At 42.1% G+C, this 22,267-nt stretch overlaps 1 protein-coding gene across 3 annotated transcripts in view; it reads left to right on the top strand.

Annotated features, from left to right (window-relative positions):
* Positions 1-16,785, top strand: part of AP2B1 (adaptor related protein complex 2 subunit beta 1) — an 88,669-nt gene extending 71,884 nt beyond the window's left edge. For all 3 annotated transcript variants that reach the window (XM_058164453.1, XM_058164454.1, XM_058164455.1), the window contains 2 exons: positions 7,501-7,655; positions 10,531-16,785. In XM_058164453.1, coding sequence (XP_058020436.1) covers positions 7,501-7,655; positions 10,531-10,605 — 230 coding nt within the window. In that variant the 3' untranslated portion in view covers positions 10,606-16,785. The remainder of the gene's footprint in view (positions 1-7,500; positions 7,656-10,530) is intronic.
* Positions 16,786-22,267: the final 5,482 nt, after the last annotated feature.

Below are 22,267 nucleotides of genomic sequence, written 5' to 3'. Positions count from 1 at the left end.
TCTGAAAAATCCTGACTGACTGAATTACATTTATTCATATTCTGTTTCCTATTATGTAGTCAATTTGATTCCAAAGTTATGCATTCAGTGATGCTCTAGTAGAGATTTTCAGTTTATGTTGCCTGCACATGTTGGCAATAAACTATGCCCTACTTATCATCCTCATGACCAGAGGTCACCAACCTTTCGGACCGCAGGGACCACTAAATTCATAATTTTAAATGCTACGGACCACTAATATGAATTTTTAAAAAGATAAATAATATTTAGTGCAATATAAAAATGCAAATAATTTTTCTGCAGACCACCAAAATTTTCTCACGGACCACCAGTGATCCATGGTTGGTGACCGTTGCTCCTGACTGTCTCTATGAAATCAAGAGAGAGACAGACAGGAGGGTGGGGGGAGAGGGAGAGAGAGAGAGAGACTGGCCACATTTATATGTGGATGAATATTTAAAAATATTTTAATAATAAAATGTAATGCAAACTAAACTTAAGGACAAGAGAATAAAAAGAAGGAGTAAAAGGTGCCAGATAAAAGAGAAAACAATTTTGGTGACTCTTCACCCCCTCTAAGGTTACAGCCATTTATCTCCTTATCCCATTTCCCATCTGTTATCTTTAAACAAATCCATAAAACATCTTTTCAGTCTTGGTATCAGCAGAAAGTCCTTAAAGGATTACCAGAGGTAACGTACAGTGAATATAAAAAAATCTACACACCCCTGTTAAAATGCCAGTTTTTTGAGATGTAAAAAAAAAAAACCCAGACCAAATAAATCACTTTAGATTCCCCCCCACCTTTAGTATAACATATAATCTGTACAATTCAATTGAAAAACAAATTGAAATCTTCCAGTTTGTTTCTAAGATCAACGTTGTATTTTAGCTTGTTGCTGTTTAATTTAGATTCTTTAAATTCTTACAATTAATGTTTTCTTTCATTCAAAATTGGCAGGCTCACCCGGTGTTTTCAGAGTAGTTGTTCCAAAGGTCTCTCTAATAGTTTAAAAGTAGTTAAAGGGCAATTTCCAAGTGATTAAAATGTGAAGTTTGCAAACATAGAATAGAATAGAATAGAATAGAATAGAATAGAATAGAATAGAATAGAATAGAATAGAATAGAATTTTTTTTTATTGGCCAAGTGTGATGGGGCACACAAGGAATTTGTCTTGGTGCATATGCTCTCAGTGTACATAAAAGAAAAGATACCTTCATCAAGGTACAACTTCTACAACACTTAATGATAGTCATAGGGTACAAATTGAACACTTAATGATACAACACTTAATGATAGTCATAGGCTACAAATAAGCAATCAGGAAACAATATCAGTATAAATCGTAAGGATACAAGCAACAAAGTTACAGTCATAAGTGGAAGGAGATGGGTGATGTCCTTCAGTGAGCAATATGCCTAATCCCGTTGCCTGCAGGTGTTCAAACCCACAGAAAACCATCATCCTGCTATCTCCTCATGAGAAAGAGCCATCTGGAGTGCATGTGTGCAATCTCCCGTCATCTCCTTACCCAGAGAGGTTCCAAGGGCATGTGTATTTTGTATTTTGCTTTTGAAGAGTCATCTTCAGTTCACCATACCTCCTTGGAAGTCCTATTTATTTCCTTTTATATGAATGGTGAAAACAATTTAAACTGCAATATCAAACCTTAAAGTGCACAACACTAAAGATAAAATTCAAAACAAACTGGCATCTGAGTGTAAAAACTAATATGTAATAAAGTATTCATACACTCAGGCTTCACTATTTTACAGATCTGCATTTCTTCCCTAGTAACTAGAGGAATGCCTTCCAATATAGGATGCTCATTATCTGGTATTGTGTTTACACCTGTTTATTTGCTGCAACCATGTCCACATACTTTCTTAATTCCTTATACTCATACCTGGAGAGCACATCTGCCCTCAACCTCTGCTGCTGTAGATTACTCTTAAAGCCACCTGTCCCCTTTTGATATTGTTGGCAAGGATCACTTTACCTGGAGCTTATATTCCAATTTACATCAGTCTCTCGCATCGAGAGTCACTGAAGCTACTAAATCTGCCTGTAGCATTAAAGTAGCAATCCCCTGGTATGAAATAAATCTCTATACTATAGATTTATTTCCTGCCAGGCGATTGCTATCTTAAACCAAGTGGGTGATACTTTACATCTGGTGTGATAATACTGTATCTATCCAGCTATTGAACTAAACATTCCTTCATTCCCTAGCATTGGTCATGTTCATTGTGCAATACTGCCAGAAATTGGCCTGACCTATTTGACAGAATGCCATAGCAAATAGGTAGGCTGCTGTAATCTAAATCTTAAAATTGGGAAACCAATTTTAGAACGATGAGGAAAGTAGGAGAAAGATACTAGTTCAGTTGATGATTCAGTTAGCTGAGCTTATTTTCAGCAGAAGACAAGGATTTAATTAGCAACAATACTAATTTTATCCATAAGGCTCAGTAGCTCAGAGTCTATGTTTAGTTACTACATTGCAGTGTTTCCACAAAATGTCTACTATGGCCCCAACTGAGTTGTGCAATCTTTTATAATTAAAAATATTTTTAGAGGAAGAAAAACCAATTTTATATAGTTACGTACATACGGTAAGCTTTTCAGGATGGCAGAAAGTTTGCCTTGTGCTCAAAATGTCTTCAAATCAAAGTAAGTCTGCGCATTGATGTTTCTTTCAGGCAATGAGTTACAAGGACGGAATCTGGTTTCCATGGAATAAAATTCCATTGGTTTCTCAGCTTGTTGTTGCGGTTTTGCCTAGTTCTAACAGCTATTGCCCCCTCTCCCCCCACACAAATACACAACACCAACCACTTTCCTTGCCCCCTTTCTAAAATGTTCCGACACCCAATTATCACTACAAAAGAAAAGCAGGCATGCCATTTCTAAAGTAGGTGTTTCACACAATCGCAGGCTTGTGTCCGACTAAGGCAAGGCACACTCTCAATGTCAGAGTCCTTGTGTGCTCGGGGCTTGCCTTCTCTTCTAATCTGCTGCCACCCCCATCCTTAGTTGCAAGGTCACCCTCCTGCAGCAACTAAGTTCAGAGTGTCAGAAAGGCATAAGCGTAGCAATTAAGTCCCTGATCACAAAGCCAATGCCTTTCCCCGATGATAGCAGGCTGGGGGTGTTCTCTCGCACATGTCAGAATAATTCCGCTGAGCAGGAATTAGGGTAGTCAGGGCTGTATTTAAATGCCATCATAATGAGAGCTGCAAGGGGGAAGGGATGGGCTTAGAGAAAGCTTTGTTAGGGCTGTTCTTATTATGTTGTGTGGAAGAGCCTGACAAAGGTTGGCAAGCCACCCCTTGCGAGTGAAACAAACACAAACATTTGCAATGTACCTAGGCCTCCAGATATAATGTCGTCAACTGTATATGATTAACGACTGTCAGGCCCCAAGAACCAAGAAAGACAGTAGATGTAGAATTACTTTTGAACAGTTTCCTTTATTGCTCCTCCCCTCTGGACAGAATTCTTGCCAGACTAAGGCAACGACTTGCATCGCTTGCTTGCATCGCTAAAGATAAACCCTGAGAATTGCTAGGGAGGAGTTGTCTTAACTCTCTTCCCGCCAATCAAACCATCAGCGATCTCTTTGTCCTCTGGGATTCAGCCTCACGGGAATCCAGACTACATCCCCCCACAAAGCCAGTGTGCAATAATGAATAGGCTTGTACGGTAGCAGTTCATGTTCAGTGATCAAATTTAAGGAAAATGTTGGGTCCTCTCATCCTCTCTCCTCCCCAATCCTCTTTTGTGGTCTTGCCAAGGCTGGACACCTTGGCATAAGATACGGTATTACTTGTAGCAGAACCATGGTTTTAAAAGAAGTCAAATGAATTGTCCCTATTAGTCAGCCTAGATTAGATCCATCTATCCAAGTCTTTGGCTCTCACAGCAATTTAATCCACTGAAATGTATGCTCAATATATTCAACGCAAGATAAATTTCTGTCTTCTGGCATCAACTGAACCATCTCCTGAAATGGAGGTGCATCAATTCAGATGCTTAACACTTCTTTAAAAAGAAAAAAAAGTTTTGGAGAGTGTTATTTCTGGAGGGACTGCCACTGCCTGGGCAAACTTTTGACTGCAGGTTTTTGTTTCCTCCTCCAACAGATAATCATAAAGGGGAAGCTCTGATGGAATCCAAAGTATTTTTAACAGCAACCAAGCTTTCTTGGAATAAACCAACAGCAAATGGGGAGGGGGTGTTCCTTTCAAGTTCTGTGCCTCTCCAGGAACCTTTGCCAAATGATTTGCCCCATTTGGTGCTAAGGTGGTGCTGCCACTCTGCACAGGGTCCCATTTATAAAGGCAAGCCCGTCTCATACCCATGCCGGTCTACCTCACGTGTCAGGCACTGCCGGGCAATGTTGCCTAGCAACCTGGCTCATTCCCTGAGAAGCTGACATCAGCCTTGGCATGGGAGGACTGGGAGGGAAAGGGAGGAAAGGCTGGCTGACTGGCATTGACACCTTTGAAGGAAAGGGAATGATCCTGTTTCCCAAAGGAGACCCTTACCAGTTTTTATTTTTAAAAGAAACTAATTAATGTATTAAATGCACAATGTGGGGGTAAAGAGAATGCATCCCCTGCACCTAAGAGCTTACAATTACTCTTAGGTCAATGTGCATCCAACTTGACTGGCTTCAGTCATGATTCTCCTGTTAAAAAGATTTACCCTCCTCTCCTCCCATATCTATATTCATTGTTCCCCCAAACCCAGCTCATTAACTCTCCTTCTGAAATCTTGCCGGGCTTCTTAACTAGACCCACTTCTCATCTCCATGTCATTTTAATATTAATTGCCACAAAAAAGGGAACCTACGCTCAAATTATCAAAGCCTCTCTTGGACAGCCCTCATGTATATCCTCTTCTGAAACAGCAGGTTTGATCATTGCAGAGGCAGCTGTTTTGCTGAAAATTCCTGAGTCTGAAGAAAAAGTCTGAAAATAAACATAAAAGTTGAAGGTTGTGTGTGTGTGTGTGTTAAAGTCCCTGAACCTATTTATTTGAAATTTGGTATTCCTCATCCCCTCAGGTGAGATTACTTTTCCTGCATTTTTCATCCAGTTCTGTCAAAGAGAATCCAGACTGGAGTTAATTTCCAGGGACAGTCAGAAGGATTACATGGCCATTTGGATTCTGAATCAAAATTTGTATTTGGGCTCCAAGTTGTTTGTGACCATGGAAATTAAGCCAACTGTATTGGGCTTTTTTTCACATCTTAGCTTATAAAATATGTGATTTTTAAAAAAAATAAGTTTGGAGAATTAATTTTTGCAAGGGCAGTATGTAAGTGATTACAGGGTTTTTAAAATTTTTTTTAATAATAACAACAACAACAACAACAACAGAGTTGGATGGGACCTTGGAGGCCTTCTAGTCCAACCCCCTGCCCAGGCAGGAAACCCTACACCATCTCAGACAGATGGTTATCCAACATTTTCTTAAAAATTTCCAGTGTTGGAACATTTACAACTTCTGCAGACAAATTGTTCCACTTATTAATTGTTCTAACTGTCAGGAAATTTCTCCTTAGTTCTAAGTTGCTTCTTTCCTTGATTAGTTTCCACCCATTGCTTCTTGTCCTACCCTCAGGTGCTTTGGAGAACAGCCCGACTCCCTCTTCTTTGTGGCAACCCCTGAGATAATGGAACACTGCTATCATGTCTCCCCTAGTCCTTCTTTTAATTAAAGTAGACATACCCAGTTCCTGCAACCGTTCTTCATATGTTTTAGCCTCCAGTCCCCTAATCATCTTTGTTGCTCTTCTCTGCACTCACTTTATTTTAGTGTCTTCAAGTCAGCTTTTTGTCTTGCTGGACTGTCCTTGCAGTTTTTTTGGCAAGATTTCAGAAGTGGTTTGCCATTGCCTTTTTCCTAGGGCTGAAAGAGTGACTGGCCCAAGTTCAACCAACTGGCTATGAGGCTTGGGGGACTAGAATCCTCGGTCTCCCAGGCTGTAGCTTGCTACATTAACTGCTCCACCAGATGGGCTGTGCAAGGACTCGTCAGGCAATTGCTAAGAATCCAGACTGTCTTAAGATACATGCACCCCCCCAAAAAAATTATAGAATAAAATAGGCTGGTTTTTGTCCCAGGATTCTCAAGGGGAAGTCATGCTTTCAAATCGCCATGGTGGTGAGCAGCTATTAATTCTACACGGAAAGGGAATGATTGTTCTGTACGGTGAATTTTTCAGAGAAAAAAGTTGGGGTAGAGAGGACACAATCCCTGGAAAAGATGAGTTGCCTGGGTGTCTCAGTTTCCACAGCAACCAAGAAAAAGGCAAAGCAAGCCCATTGAATTGTGAATGCAGTTAAAGAGCCATCGAATGTTTATGTTTCCATATGTGTGAGAGGGAGGGGCCGAGTAATGACCCCTTCAGCATGACCCCTTAAGTCGACCATTCTAGGATCTCAAGCGCTAACCTGATCCACTTGGAGGTTTCTTCTGAGTTTTACATTAGGATTTTACATTAGGAGGTGCAAAAGAGCACCAGCATGCCTACCATTCCTGTCCTAATGTTCCCTTTAATTGTATTCACTTTATGTATTCAATTCATGCTTATACTTATATATATATATTATCTAATATGTACTCGACAAAATAAATAAAATAAAAATGAAAGCGTTCGTTAAAAGGCATCTGTTGGCTTACGGATATATTTGCTGCATTTCCCAGCTTTGCTCTACATTAATGATACAGCATTTGGGGAGGGTACTGCGCAGTATGGAATCTTCTGGCAATTAAAGAAGAAATATGAATGGAAAGGAAGCCCTGGAAAGTGAGGATGACAAGCGTTAACTCCTGAAGGTCTTGACTCTAAGCTCCTCATCAGCAGGGACTTGTCTCTCTTTCCCCCACCTTTTCTTAGTTACCCGGGCAAAAGCAGAACAAAGTAGAAGGTAGGAGGCCAAACCAGAGACCCACCTTCTCAGTACTCTGATTCCCACAGAGGCTTTGAAAGAGCAGGCACTGGCAACCTTCTCGTCTGCTGTTGGCCCCTAACAGCTAATAAACACGCAGTTGTCTGAATTATCCATGAACACGTACAAAGAGAGAAGGAAGGAGTATTAAAATGGCCACTCATCTTTTGCCCCAAATCTGGGATAGTCTCCTTAGAATTGGACCCTTTGTAACCCGAGTGGATCTCTTCTTAGGAGATTGTTCCAGCCCCAGAGCCCTGCCATCTTGCATGGTACTGCATGTTCAGCTCATCTATCGGGCAGAGGGAGACAAAGGGTCAGAAAGAAAATGGAAGTGGATTCTTGCCCCTAATGTTGAATTGTGGGCCCGAACAGTTGGCAAGAAGAGAACGCTGGCACAGCAAGCAATGGAACATGATCCAATGATAGCAATTTGTACTGTTACAATTTTCTAGATTGTCTCTTGGTATGATCTCAGGCAGGTGATACGCTTGGAAGGTTTCCAAAATCTAACGGGGCTTGCTCTCTTCTGCTAGATACTGTTTCCAGTAAGCTCCAGAACAACAACATATATACCATTGCCAAGAGAAATGTGGAAGGCCAGGACATGCTGTACCAGTCACTGAAGCTTACCAATGGCATCTGGATACTGGCCGAACTACGCATTCAGCCTGGCAACCCCAACTATACGGTAAGGTCTTGTTGCTGAGGCAACCATGCCCTGAACCTCTAGGCTCTTGTTTGGATCTCGCCTTTCTTCTTTCTGTCTTAACTTGCTGAAATGGTCACTGAGCTGGTGCTCACAGCTTAAAAAGAAGAACAGGTAGGCCTCAATTTACGATCACAGTTGAGGCCAAAATTTTGGTTGCTAAGTGAAGCATTTGTTACCTGAGTTTTGTCCCACTTTACAGTCTTTCTTGTCACCGTTCTTTTAAGTGAATCACTGCGATCGTTCACTTAGTAACACAGTTCTTAAGTGAATCTGGCTTCCCCATTGACGTTGCTCGTAACATAAAGATGATCACATGACCCTGGGACACTGAAACTGTCATAAACACAAGCCAGTTGCCAAGCATCTGAATCTTGATCATGGGGAGGCTGCAATGGTCATAAATGTGAAACATAGTCACCAGTCACTTTTTTCAATGCCATTGATAATTTTGAACAGTCACTAAGCAAACTGCCATAAGTTGAGGACTACCTGTACTCCAGGTTTTCAAGAAGTTCATTTAAATATCATAACCACATTTCACATAATCACTTTGGGAAATTTGGAGGACAGATGAAAATACGAAAACTGTCACCTGATTAAAAAAATCATCTTTAATGAATCATCTGTTTAATCCACTGACTGGCAAATTTTGGGTCTGTCCAGTGTGCACGTCTCCAACACTCATCTTTGTTATCATGGTCAGGTTGGCAATAATTGATTAGGCTTGGAATTCACTCCATCTGGGTGGCACCAAGTCCCTTTCCTCTCATTTATTCCATGAAATGATTGAACCCTTGTACATAAGAGGGAAATTGGCTAGTTTTACCCTCAACCCTCAAGCCAGGTTCATGAAGGGCAGTTGTGCTGGCAGAACATGCTGTAATCAGATAAATGGGCTATTTTATTGTTGAATGTGATGGTCTGATTAGAATACATCAACCACGCAGCACACAGGGATTTAGCATGTTGGGCAAGGTTTCCTGGCCAGTTTTTTTTTTTTTTACAAAGAAAAACTAAATTCTGATTACCGTATTTTTCAGAGTATAAGACACACATTTTCCCCCCAAAAAAGAGGGTGAAAATCTGGGTGCATCTTATACTCCAAATGTAACCCTGCCCAGCTTCTCAAACGGAGGTTTCAGAGGCTGAAAAAAGCCCCAAACGGAGCTTCAGAAAAAAAGCCCCAAACGGAGCTTCAGAAAAAAAGCCCCAAACGGAGCTTCAGAGGCTTTTTTTTCTGAAGTTCTGTTTCGGAAGCTTTCAGCGCAAAATTTTTTTTTTTTTTCTGAAAAGGAGTTTCAGAGGCAGAAAAAAAAAAGCAGGGCACAGAGCTCACAACCAAGGAACCTGTTGCTAAAATTCACCTTTGGGAACAGCTGATTGGGGGTATTTTGGGAGGCCAATCCACCTGCCAATCAGCTTTTTTCTTATTTTTTTTTGTTTTTGTTTACATTTATACCCCGCCCTTCTCCGAAGACTCAGGGCGGCTTACAATGTATAGGGCAATAGTCTCATTCTATTTGTATATATTTACAAAGTCAACTTATTGCCCCCCCAACAATCTGGGTCCTCATTTTACCTACCTTATAAAGGATGGAAGGCTGAGTCAACCTTGGGCCGGGCTCGAACCTGCAGTAATTGCAGGCTTTTGTGTTCTTAATAACAGGCCTTACCAGGCAGAGCTAAACCGGCCCTTTTCCTCCCCAAAAACTAAGGTGCGTCTTATACTCCAAAAAATACGGTAATAATGCCAGACATGGTATTGAATTGAAGGGACTTTTGCCATCTTCATGCAGTTTTTAGCTCTGCCTTGAAACTGTCCACCATTGGTGTATTGCTCAGGGCAGTGGTGAAATCTGAACTGGTTAATACCAGTTCGCTGGCAGTGCGCACCATGCACTAAATGTGAGGTGCGCATGCACGGTGCACGCCAAAAGGAGGCATGCGATAAGTAGGACAGCACGTGGGGGTGGGGTTGATCAGCTGTGCCGTGCAATATTTTTTTAAAAAAAAAGCATCTGAAGATCAGGCAAGTCAGTTGGGATCGTCAGAGCCTTTTAAAAGCATTTTTTTACAACCTCTTCGGCCGAAGAGGTTGTAAAAAAATGCTTTTAAAAGTTAAAAAATGGAAGAAAGAAGATTTACCTACAATTGAAGAATGGACACTTAAAGTATCGAACTTAGCAGAAATGGCTAAAATTTCTGTGTATTTGAAAGACTATTCTCAAGAAAGATACATATCGGAATGGATAAATTGGATTGACTATATTCAAAATAAGTATCAGACTAAAAAGTATCAAATAGCTTATGAGTGACTCTAGGAATTGTATTATATTAATGTATTAGTTTAAATGGGAAAGGGGAGTTAAGGGTGCAAAGGGAGAGGAGAGACTATGGGTTATGGTTTTTGTTGTATTCTAGTTTATGATTGTTAGACTTTATACCCTGTATTTTGTTCTGGGAAGTCTCGGGGGGTGGGAAGGGGAAGGGAGGGGGGAATAATTGGGAAAAAATTTTTTTTTGTTTTTGTAAAACTTTTTTAATTTAAAAAAAGTAAAAAAAAAAGACTGATGATTGCATGGCTCAGCTGTGACGGTCAGAACCTTTTTTTACCTTTTAAAATCATTTTTTACAACCTATTTGGATGAATAAGTTGTAAAAAATGCTTTTAAAAGTAAAAAAAGAGGCTTTGATGATCGCTGGGCATGGGGGTGGGGAAGGATTTTTGCTAATGGTTCTCCGAACCACCCACCGCCATCGCTACCGGATGGGGTGATCCGGTCCGAACCGGGAGCATTTCACCTCTGGCTCAGGGGCTCCTGAAATAATTCCCCTCCCCTCTTTTCTCCAACAGCTGTCTCTGAAGTGCCGAGCCCCTGAAGTGTCCCAGTATGTCTACCAAGTCTACGATGCCATTTTGAAAAACTGATTGGTCAAACCACCACCACTGCCAGCACCTCACCACATGGGGAACGGGAGCGGGGGCTACCTCCACATCTACTGCCATCGCCCCTTGTGTTGGTGTAGGCCAAGAACATTCCTTCCCTCGATCTGGGAAAAGCAGCTCTGTGTTGTGTCCGAGATCTCAGCTCCAGATGCTGAGGCTAAACCAAGGTAGCAAGTAGTGTCCACGTGCCGGTAACAGTAGGGGATGTTGCATTTGATACTTTTAGCATCTGTGAGAATTTTGTAACCACTCCGCATCAGCTGTTTTTGCAGTCCTGTGTGCCATGTCTGTCTCGTTTGTTCCTGTGGCTTCTTCATCTCGTGCCAATGCTTTGCATTTTCTAAACCACTGTCGGCCTCTGGTTAATATTTTGTAATATGCTTCTTCGTTTTAATAAATGCACATGCACACACACACACTCTCATACACACTCTGCCCAGCCAGAGGCATCTGAGAGAAACACACACACTGCACTTTATTATTCTTTTGTATTTGCGTACTGCTGATTAATTTTTGTAATGAACCAGCTGTCTACAATAAGCAGGAATAAAGGAGGGGCATTGAAACAAGACTAGTTGTACAACTGTTGCAAGGAAACCAATGCTGGCTTATTGATTTAACCTTGGGAAATTCGATTACCTGGTACGAATTGTAGTTTATTATTATTATTATTTAAGGCCTCTCCTTACCTGCCCTCCATTATAGACTGAAAATCCCACCATTCACTAAACCCTGTGGACACCTGAGGGTTTGTAGCTGAAGAGACAATCTGTTGCTCTTCGAGCTCCCAGGGATGAAAACTGAAAGGCATTGCTGCCCCTGCATGCATCAGTGTGTGCCACAGCTCCATATTCTCTTTTCCTGTGCTGCCAATCGAACGGTTCTGATAGCTTTGTGCATGTGTGGTCTCTTTGAAAAAAAAACATGGAGCCAAGACAGTGGCTTTCAGAAGTAAAGAAGAATAGTAGGTAGCAAGGGAAAAGAAAAAAGGCAATTTGGTTTTCCTGGTAGTTTAATCCAGTTACAGTTTCCTCTTGACCTAGGTGTTAATCTCATTGGGCAAACTCCTACGGTGCCCTTCTTTGCCATCTCTGTAATGGAATCTCTCTGGAAACCTAAAACAGTAATGTTTTTCTGCCACCACATAAATGTGCCAGATTCAAGCCATATCCCAGTGTGGCTGAAATGGGCTCTCCACTCCAACCACCCTCATTTCACCAGAGTATAACCTTTAGCAAGGATCTATGCCCTTCATGTTCTTTATGTGGAATTCAGGTCTCACCGTTAGCCCCCCTAACATGTTCTGTCTAAGGAAAGATAAGATGGTCTTTTCCCTCCATGTCAGCTGCCTCCTGGCTTGTCTGCTTTTTTTTCTCCTATGCCCCCATCGCCATTGCCCCCTTTCTTGTAGCTGTTTTATTTCCCACCCTATTTGGGAGATGTTGTGTCTAGGACAGGGGTCCCCAACCTTTTGGACCTCAGGGACCACTAAATTCATAATTTTAAATCCCACAGACCACTAATATGATCTGCTTAATGACCGGTTGGGTGGGCGTGGTTAGGTGGTCATGTGACTGGGTGGGCGTGGCCAAAACTCCTCACCTCCCCGCCCAGGTTCCTTAGGGCCCCAACAGGAAGCAATTGTTGGAGCTAAGCAGCCACTATGAGAAAGAGTTGGCAAAACAGCTCAGTTCAAATTGGATCTGACCAAGAAGAGGCTCAGTAGAAGCACTCACTGAGGACTACGAGCAGAGGTTTTCCAAGCAGAGGCAAGACCTGCGGGAGTGCAAGGCCAGATACCCAACACCTGGAGTCTCAGCTGACTGAGATGGTCAGCCAGTCCCAGGCCATGATGCAGTCCCACTGGAATGAGGCCCTCTGGCTCTTCGCCACCAGCGGCGCTTCCCTCCAGCCTTCGCCCAAAGCCCCACACCAGGAGGCTAAAACAGACCCCAAGCCGGAATTTCTGTCCCCCTCTGACCCACACAAAAAGACCCCAAAAGGGGATACTCTCTGCAGCAACACAAACGTTCATTGCACATGTCCGGCCCAGGGGCCATAGTTTGAGGACCCCTAATTTAGTGCAATATTAAAAATGCAAATAATTTTTCTGGGGACCACCAAAATTTTCTCGTGGACCACCAGTGGTCCATGGGGACCACTAGTTGGTGACCACTGGTCTAGGAGATCCTCTGAACAAATTCTGCATTGCAATGATGCAGGCTATTCCAGGGAGACTTCCGTTTCCTCCACCCACCTACCCACCCACCCCACCCCCGCACAAGGAGCATGCATAAACTTTCCAGTGGGCTGCTGCATTGCCTTTGAAACTTGTATATAGAACTAGGCCAAGATAACATTCAGTGGGCTGGTGGAAAAGCCTCTTCTTATTTGTCTATGGAGAATCTCAACCATCCAGGTCATAGTTGTCCCAAAGGTGCTTTTTTCAAGAGGCAACTGGACTTTCTTGTTTTTCTTTGAAGATGTTTCACTTCTCATCCAAGAAGCTTCTTCAGCTCTGACTGGATGGTGGGGAATGGAAGGCTTTATATTTCTTGCAGACAGCTGGTCATTTGCATTCTTTTAGAGAGTCTTTGAGGCCACCTGGAGATTTATCTGTGTTGTCAGGGTCACCTGAGTAGTGCAAATGGATGTGGAGCCATCTTGGAACTGTTGAAAGGACTGTGTTGTAGACTGGAAAGAGATGATGCCTTACCCCTCCCCCTCTGTTGAGAGAGGGCTGCTCAATTTTGACATAGAAGGCCTCTTTGATCCCTCTTTCAAACCAGCGGTCCTCTCTGTCCAAAATGTGAACTTTGCTGTCTTCAAAAGAGTGGCCTTTGTCTTTTAAATGCAAATAGACTATTGAATCTTGTCCTGATGGGCTTGTTCTCCTGTGTTGTGCCATGTGTTTATGAAGTGGTTGTTTTGTTTCCCCAATGTACAATGACCAACCATCTGCAATGAGTATAAATCTTCCATTCCCCATCATCCAGCCAGAGCTAAAGAAGCTTCTTGGATGAGAAGCAAAACATCTTCAGAGAAAAACCAGAAAGTCCAGTTGCATCTTGAAAAAGCACTTTTGGGTCCTTTGAAACTTAAAGAATCACTCACCTGTGAACATAATAGGCAACTCAGTAGAATTTACTCTTAAGTTCTGGTCAAACTATGCCTGTCAACATCAGAAATATATTTTCACTAGCAAGTCCTTATGATCCTATAGAGAGTCCTTGCTTAATTATCATGATTCATGATGCTTTTTGCCAGTTTCTAACAAAACTCCCATTCAAATTAACAACCACATTTACTTAATGACTACTGCAAAAAAAAAAAAGGCCAGAAAATAACTTCCAGTCACATGAGTGCCATTGCCTTGACTTATGATATAATGACCTACTGGGCTTAATTACAGTCGTATATCAAGGACTACCTGCAATTCCATCATGCTTGCTTCATAACCATATGAGACCTTGGCTCTTTTCGGTCAGGTATCTCAAACTGCGTTTCCAAACTCTTCGTTCCTTCATGAACATCTTGGGGTTCATGGCTTAATCAAGAAGTCCCACTGGGTCGTAAGTGTCTTCATTGGCTCTTTGCCTGCATCTTGAATCTCCTTTGGAAAGTCTAAAGGCTGTGATTTCAGTGACCTGCATAGGCAAGCCAAATTCAATACCCCTAGCTGACAGATCAGTAGAACCTCAATAACCACTTTGTCATCTGCCTCTTAAAAACTGGGAGTTCTTGAGCATCCTGCTTTCGGCTTAGTCTGATTCCTGTAATAAAACAACCACAGATATGTTTGTGTTGTCATTGTACAACTGCCATATGCTGTGCAAGAGCCGTGGTGGCATAACAGTTAGAATGTGGTACTGCAGGGCTAACTCACTGCTTACTCCAGGAGTTCGATTCTGAGCGGCTCAAGGTTGACTCAGCCTTCCATCCTTCCGAGGTGGGTAAATGAGGACCCAGATTGTTGGGGGCAATAGGCTGACTCTGTAAACTGCTTAGAGAGGGCTGTAAAGCACTGTGAAGCGGTATACAAGTCTTAAGTGCTATTGCTATTAGACGATCCAGAAGGCATAATGGCATTGTGTAACTCAGGGATTCGAAGTTGCAGTGCTAGCTCAAGATTGTTGGTTTCATAGCAAAGAGGCCAGTGACACTCTGAAGCTTGCAGGATCCCAAGTCATGAAGATTTGTGCCTGACCCTCAAGGAAGTTGTCCCAGGCAGAGATCCTCTGACTCTTCCATGCAGGGCTCCATTTACTCTGACTTGCCAATTACTTCTGGATGTATTAAGTGAAGTCATAGAACAGGGGTCTCCAAACTTGGCAACTTTTAAGACTTGTGGACTTCAACTCCCAGAATTCCACAGCCAGCAAAGCTGGCTGTGGAATTCTGGGAGTTGAAGTCCACAAGTCTTAAAGTTGCCAAGTTTGGAGACCGCTGTCATAGAAGACTCCTGCTTCTCTTAGTTTTAAAGGACTTCCTGCCAGAGCTCAATGCCAATTCCCATTGGTGGGGTGGCAAGGAGGAAGGTACAGATACAGTAGTTATCTTTTTGTGAACATTTAGATAGTAAAAAGGATGGCCTAGAAAATTAGAACCATAGCATTTTCAAGATGTGTCTCTTGCAATGAGACAAGTGGAAGCTTTACAAAAATAAATACATTGGAGCTCTTCCACCTCCAGATCAATGATGTGAAGCCACATGCCCAACATCAGTAGAGCTGGTGGCCAAAGACCAAAATGAAATAAAAGTAGCAGGCAAGGCCCAGACCTGTTTGAAACTGCTACTGCATCCATATATATATATATATATATATTTCCTGGTGGACCTGGTGCTGTTATTCTTTTGACTGCATGTCATGAGATGTGTCCAGAGGGGAGTAGAAGATGATTTCCCCCCCATCTATTCAGAACCATTTGACACCTGGGGGGAGGGGGGACTGGATAAGGGATCTGAGCTTTGCTTTGTATCAGCAATAAATGCAATTTACACAATTGGCCGTGTCTGGTATTAACTTCCGTCAGGAATGGCAAGGGAAAGAACTAAGGAAGTGGGAGGCAAGACATTTAGTGGGATTCCTACTTTTCGGCTGTAATACAAGCCAAACTGCTGTTAAGTCTTCCAGTACAGCTGGAGCTTCTTAGTTACTGGGAGAGATCAGACTCTTATTTTGTTTATTTCCAATCCATCCTTCAGGGTAGGACCCTGAAAAATCCTTCTGGAGATAGGTTTACTTGTAACACAAAACAATAAAGAGTGAGATGAAAACCAAAGATGATAAAAGTTAAACACAGAAGTTTAAACCCATTCAAAGGAAATGACCTCTCTTCTGAACAAATCCTTGAGCAATGCAGTACTTCTTTAGGGGAAAGTTTAAATCAGTAATACTTTTTTTCTGATCAGCTTCCCCGTTCATGTGTCTTACCTATGTGGTGTGCTTGCTCTCCATCTATAATAAACCATGGTTAATGAAGGGATGTAATATTTTACTGGCACCATGGATGTTCCATCTAACACAGAGGCCTTCTTTCTACAGCTAATCTCTTCAGCGTGTGATCTGATGTTGTGCTCATTATACAGTATATATCTGTACTGTAAAGTTTCAATGGGATGCTCATTCCCCCCAAACTGGCTGGTGACAGGGGCAGGGGGTGAGGCAAAGCAAGGCTCAGTACTTGATTTTTGTCATTAGACTGGTGTAGGGATTCTGCTTTCTGGTGGCTTTGCTTTGTTATGTTGGCTTGCTTTGGTTATGCAGAAATAGATGTTACAGTGAGTTTAGATGTTATGGTGTTACGATGTTTGTAGTACTGTAACTTGAGAAAATATTGCATAGTTCTTTAATATATGATTACTGCAATAGAAACATTTTATGCAAAATACTGGATCTCAGGAGATAGAACATTGGGAAAATTACATATGTGATTAACGTGCTGCCCTAGTTAACTAATTATGTAAGGTCTAAAGGAGGCAGGTGATGACGTAGCCAATTTATTAAATACACTGTATAAAGGTAGGACGTGGGTACAGCCTATTGCAAACGGATGGTGTATCTTCTCTACAAGTATCTCCACACAACAAATATACGATTGGTTTTGTACCGGTCATGGCTACTCCCAATAAATCCTGGTATTGTAGTTTGATGAATGAGATTTCTGTTTGTTTGTTTGTTTTGTTATCTCCCTTGCGGACATGGAATAACCGAAATGGCTTAAGCCTGTAATGCAGGGGTGTCAAACTCAAGGCCCACGGGCCAGATTTGGCCCACTGGGTGCTTAAATCTGGCTCGCAGGGCCAGCCTGGAGACAGCGAAGGACCGACCTGTGATGCCTCTGTCAGCGGCCTTCCCGATCTCAGTTTTCACTGACAGAGGGTTGCAGGAGGCCATCCCAGCCAAAAATGAAGATTGGGAGCCCGTTTTCTCTGGCAGAGCACTCGGGCCACCACAGGCGCCCCCAACACGAGTGATGTCTAGTTGGCCACATCCACCCTGGGCCCCCGAGGTCAAACACAACCCTGATGCGGCCCTCAATAAAATCGAGTTTGACACCCCTGCTGTAACGTGAATGAGTTTCCTGCATCCAAAAAGGCAATTCAGAGCAAGCAAAACTGCTTTGTATTTGAAAGCCAACTGGGAATTCTGGGAGCTGAGCCCAACATAGCTGATACGCATCGGATTAGGGAAGGCAATTGTAGAACACAATAACCAGAAATGCTGATGGGTGGTACCAGAGACACATACCAAAGACAAATCAAGGCTTATTCTTGTTGCGAGAGAGAGCTCAACAATCCATGGGCACTGAACCACGTAGGATTTTAAAGGTTTGAACCACCCTTGAATTAACCCAGAAATCTATAGGCAATCATGAAGTAACATCACAACACAGGTATTGTGCTACTAACCCAATTCTTCCTGCCAGCAGTTGGGCCTTTGCATTTTGAAGCAACTACAGCTTCCAAATCATCTCCAAGGGCAGCCCTATGAAAAGCCCACTGCAGTGTCTAACCATTTGATGGCAACTCAAGCGTTGAAAGGGCATATTGATTTCCCAAAGTTCCACAACTAGCATGCTAGCCAAAATTCAGCATGTCCGACCACAGTTTTGACCTGTTTGAATGGTAATTGCACCATTGCTCCAACTCATCTTCTCCAAAATCTGGGATTTGTTCTTTCACGGGAAATGCCATCCTATCTAGAAACAATTGGAATTGGAATTAAGAATGAGTCAAATCAGCCAATTACAAACAGCAACATTTTTTGGGGGCTGGGATTTAAATTCCAATTAAATTGGAACTCCTTGATACAGGTAGTCCTCGATTTGCAGCAGTTCGTTTAGTAACTGTTCAAAATTAATAGCAATGAAAAAAGTGACTGATGACCGTTTTTCACATTTATGACCTTTGCAGCATCCCCATGATCATGTAATCAAAACTCAGATGCTTGGCAACAGGTTCATATTTAGGACCGTTGCTGTTTTCCCACGGTCATGTGATCCCTTTTGTGACCTCTTGACAAGGAAAGTCAATGGGGAGGCCAGATTCACTTAACAACCGTCTTATTAACTTATATATTGCAGTGATTTACTTAGCATCTATGTCAAGGAAAGTCGTAAAATGGGGCATAACTCATTTAACAAATGTCTCACTTAGCAACAAATTTTGCTGGGTCATTCCCAGTATTACATCATCGCAGCAGCTGGTCAGCTCTTAAAGTGTGGTAAGGCCACACTTGGAATACTGCATTCAGTTTTGGTCGCCAAGATATAAAAAAGATGTTAAGACTCTAGAAAGAGTGCAGAGAAGAGCAACAAAGATGATTAGGGGACTGGAGGCTAAAACATATGAAGAACAGTTGCTGGAATTGGACATGGGCATGGCTAGTTTAATGAAAAGAAGGACCAGGGGTGACATGATAGCAATATTCCGGTATCTCGGGGATTGCCACAAGAAGAGGGAGTCAAGCTATTCTCCGAAGCACCTGAGGGCAGGATAAGAAGCAATGGGTGGAAACTAATCAAGGAGAGAAGCAACCTAGAACTAAGGAGAAATTTCCTGACTGTTAGAACAATTAATCAGTGGAACAACTTGCCTGCAGAAGTTGTGAATATTCCAACACTGGAAGTTTTTAAGAAGATGTTGGATAACCATTTGTCTGAAGTGGTGTAGGGTTTCCTGCCTAGGCAGGGGGTTGGCCTAGAAGATCTCCAAGGTCCCTTCCAACTCTTGTTATTTGAAATCATTACCCTGACAGGGACCCAATACAATTTCCTGCCAAACTTTGAACAAAAAGTGCTTTGGATAGGCTTAACACACTTAAATCGTGGCCACGTCAAAAGCCAACGTGATAAATCCCTATATTCTGGAACAGGAACCTCTGGATTATGTCTATGAAACCTTAAACAGACATTTATTCAGATCCACCATTTTTTTGCTATATTAACCAAGTCTTTCCTAACAGATTAGCTTTTTTCTATACAAACATTTGTGGTAAAGCTATATAGACTCAAGGTTTAAAACGTTTTGCTGAAGATTACATATGTGTGCATAAATCCATTCCCAATGTTGTTGCCGGCGTTGTTTCCAGATCATTTTCCTGTTTCCAATTCTGTATTTTTAGTTTTCGTCTTGGGTTGTTCAACAACCAACGAATCTTTTAAAGAAAGGCAAGGCCAGACAGAGTGCTGTCTCTCTGAATAGGTCCTATTGACAGGAAGTATTTCACGACTGATTTTATGTGACACAACATGCTTTGGAAATGGCCTGTTCGGATGCCCCAGGCCTCTGTCACCTCCTGCCCTAGTAGGTGGAAGATCTTGCCAGAAGAAAGAAAAATGCAGGCAGCAGCTGTTGCTACAAAGGAATCCCCTGTGGCACTGTCCCTGCTTCCCAGCTTTGTGCAATACGGTTGAAGTGCCTGGCTTCCAACAGTCGCTTTGTGATTCCCCCCCACTCCCCATTATCTGGCTCCCCTAAAGGCTTTCATTCAAGAACCTGACATTTCTCCCTTCCTTGTCTCAGATCATCTTGTGATCCCAGCCTTCTGGCTTACCGTCTTGTGCCGTTGACTTCAAATCAGCAGCTGTATCTCTGCAGCCACTGAAGGTTGTTGAAGAATTAGACATTTTCCCCTTTATGGTTCCAGTGGGAAAACTGTGTGGGGTGGGAAGAAATTTCTCTCTCTCTCCCACTCAAAGAGGCATCCACATAAACGCAGATATACAGTGTGATCGTCTACAAATGACTTGCTTTTTTTCCCAACCAACACAGCTCCCCTTTTTTTTAAAACAACAACAACAACATTATGTTTCTAGACAAATGGTTGACATTTTATTCAATATCTTGTCCTTTTTATAGTTTTGGTTTTTATTAGTTTATAATATAAAATACAAAAGAAAAATAAAGTGGGAAAATAAAGGCGGAGCAAGGGAAGGAAAAAGTGTAGGGCAAAAAGAGAGGAAGGGGAAAAAGGCGTTGACTTCCCTTTAGTGCAGTAGAAAAAGATAATAATATCAAACATCAACTTTTTATTTTTACCCGGTAATACAAGCTAGCCATTTCTATAACAACAAACTTATCTAATTGGTAAAACCCAAAATAAAAGTTTCATTTTTTTTCCACCTGAAGCACAAAGTCCAGAAGCAAATTCCAAGGAGAAAGAAAAGTGTTTCTTTTTCTGTAATCAAAGCAGTCAATTTAACTATCTCTGTTAACTCCATCAATTTTTGCAACCATTCATCCATCATGGGAATCAAACGGTCCTTCCATCAAGATCTTGGCTTTTTGACTATTCTGCCATGATAGGCAGGTAGCAATTTTCAATCACACATATACACTATTTTTCCATTTCTGAGAACTCTGTGGATTTTACAGATTACAGGTTAACAGAGTTGGAAGGGACCTTGTAGATCATCTAGTCCAACCCCCCACCCAAGTAGGAGACTCTACATCATTTCTGACAAATGGCAGCCCAATCTCTTCTTAAAAGCCTCCAGAGATGAAGCTCCCACAACTTCTGAAGGCAAACTGTTCCATTGGTTAATTGTTCTCACTGTTAGAAAATTTCTCCTTATTTCTAGGTTGAATCTCTCCTTGATCAGTTTCCACCCATTATTATTTGTCTGGCCTTCAGGTGCTTTGGAAAATAGCTTGACCCCCTCCTCTCTGTGGCAGCCCCTCAAGTATTGGAAGACCGCTATCATGTATCCTCTGGTCCATCTCTTCACCATGCTCGGTTCCTGTAACCTTCTTCATATGTTTTAGTCTCCAGTCCCCTAATTATCCTGGTTGCTCTTCTCTGCACTCTTTCTTTGTTATAATCCTCCTACTGTTATAAACAGTAGTTCTACAGTATATGCAATACTGTTATATATACAGTGGCATATAGGGCCTCTGGTGGCTCAGACTGCTAAGACAGTCTGTTATTAAGACAGCTGCTTGCAATTACTGCAGGTTCAAGTCCCACCAGGCACAAGGTTAACTCAGCCTTCCATCCTTTATAAGGTAGGTAAAATGAGGACCCAGATTGTTGGGGGCAATAAGTTGACTTTGTATATAATATACAAATGGATGAAGACTATTGCTAACATAGTGTAAGCCGCCCTGAATCTTCGGAGAAGGGCGGGATATAAATGCAAATTTTAAAAAAAAGACATTCATAGTGAGAGAGGGGAATGCTAAAAGAGTCTTGCTCATTGGTGCAGTAGCACCTGGCTGACTTAGGATTCAGCTAATGAAGCTCAGGACAAATAAGTATGTGGCTGGAGACTAAAATATCCTGAGAGAAAGCAATGGCAAGCAAGATACCTAGGCGAGAAGGGCAGCATACAAGCAAAAATAACAAAACATCCATATTATGGCCTGGAAAACTGCATGCTCTCATGTCACAGGTGTTGAGCTTGACTTAAATGCATCCTTGCCTTTTTAAGAGTATCGGAGCATTTGAGGGAGGAACAGCACAAGGCACCAATTTTTGGTATTTTTACGTCGAATTTTAATGGTGCAGTTTGGGTGAATAGGCATGCATCTGCAAAAAGTGCTGAGATCCAAGAGCTCACCCCTAGATGAACATTTCTCTGAAACTTTCTCTTGAGGGACATACTTTGGACCACACTGGGAAGTGATATCTGCTTTGGGTAATCTTTGGCCATCCCAAGAGATAACAGTGATGCTAACATGGAAGAAAGCAACCAGATGAATGTAGATCTCATCTACAGCATTGGTGGACAGATGGGCAGCTCTTGAAATGAAGGAAGCGACTTGCAATAAGTTTATGGTGTTGGAAAAGAATCCTGGAGGTCAGCAGAGACATATTGGTTTTGGAAAGGAACAAAGTCTGCTGGAATCACAAAAGCTAGAGACAATTATTGTTAACTTCCAACCTCCTCCTTCACAGACCCATATGAGATGGGCTTCCGAATGATGTATTGGGGTGCTCTTCAATAGACAAAGTAGAACTGAATTAAATAAACAACTACTCAGACACACGTGTAGGTTCCAGGGCCATGAATGCCACAATCCATCATTTGTTTACAGCAGGGGTCTCCAATCTTGGCAACTTTAAGACTTGTGGACTTCAACTCCCAGAAGTCGGGGAGTTGAAGTCCACGAGTCTTAAAATTGTCAAGTTTGGAGACC

This window comes from Ahaetulla prasina, chromosome 1 (assembly GCF_028640845.1).
Source record: "Ahaetulla prasina isolate Xishuangbanna chromosome 1, ASM2864084v1, whole genome shotgun sequence".
Classification (NCBI taxonomy): domain Eukaryota; kingdom Metazoa; phylum Chordata; class Lepidosauria; order Squamata; family Colubridae; genus Ahaetulla; species Ahaetulla prasina.
Note: the sequence above shows the minus strand (reverse complement) of the source record. Positions and strands in the feature narration are given on the sequence as shown.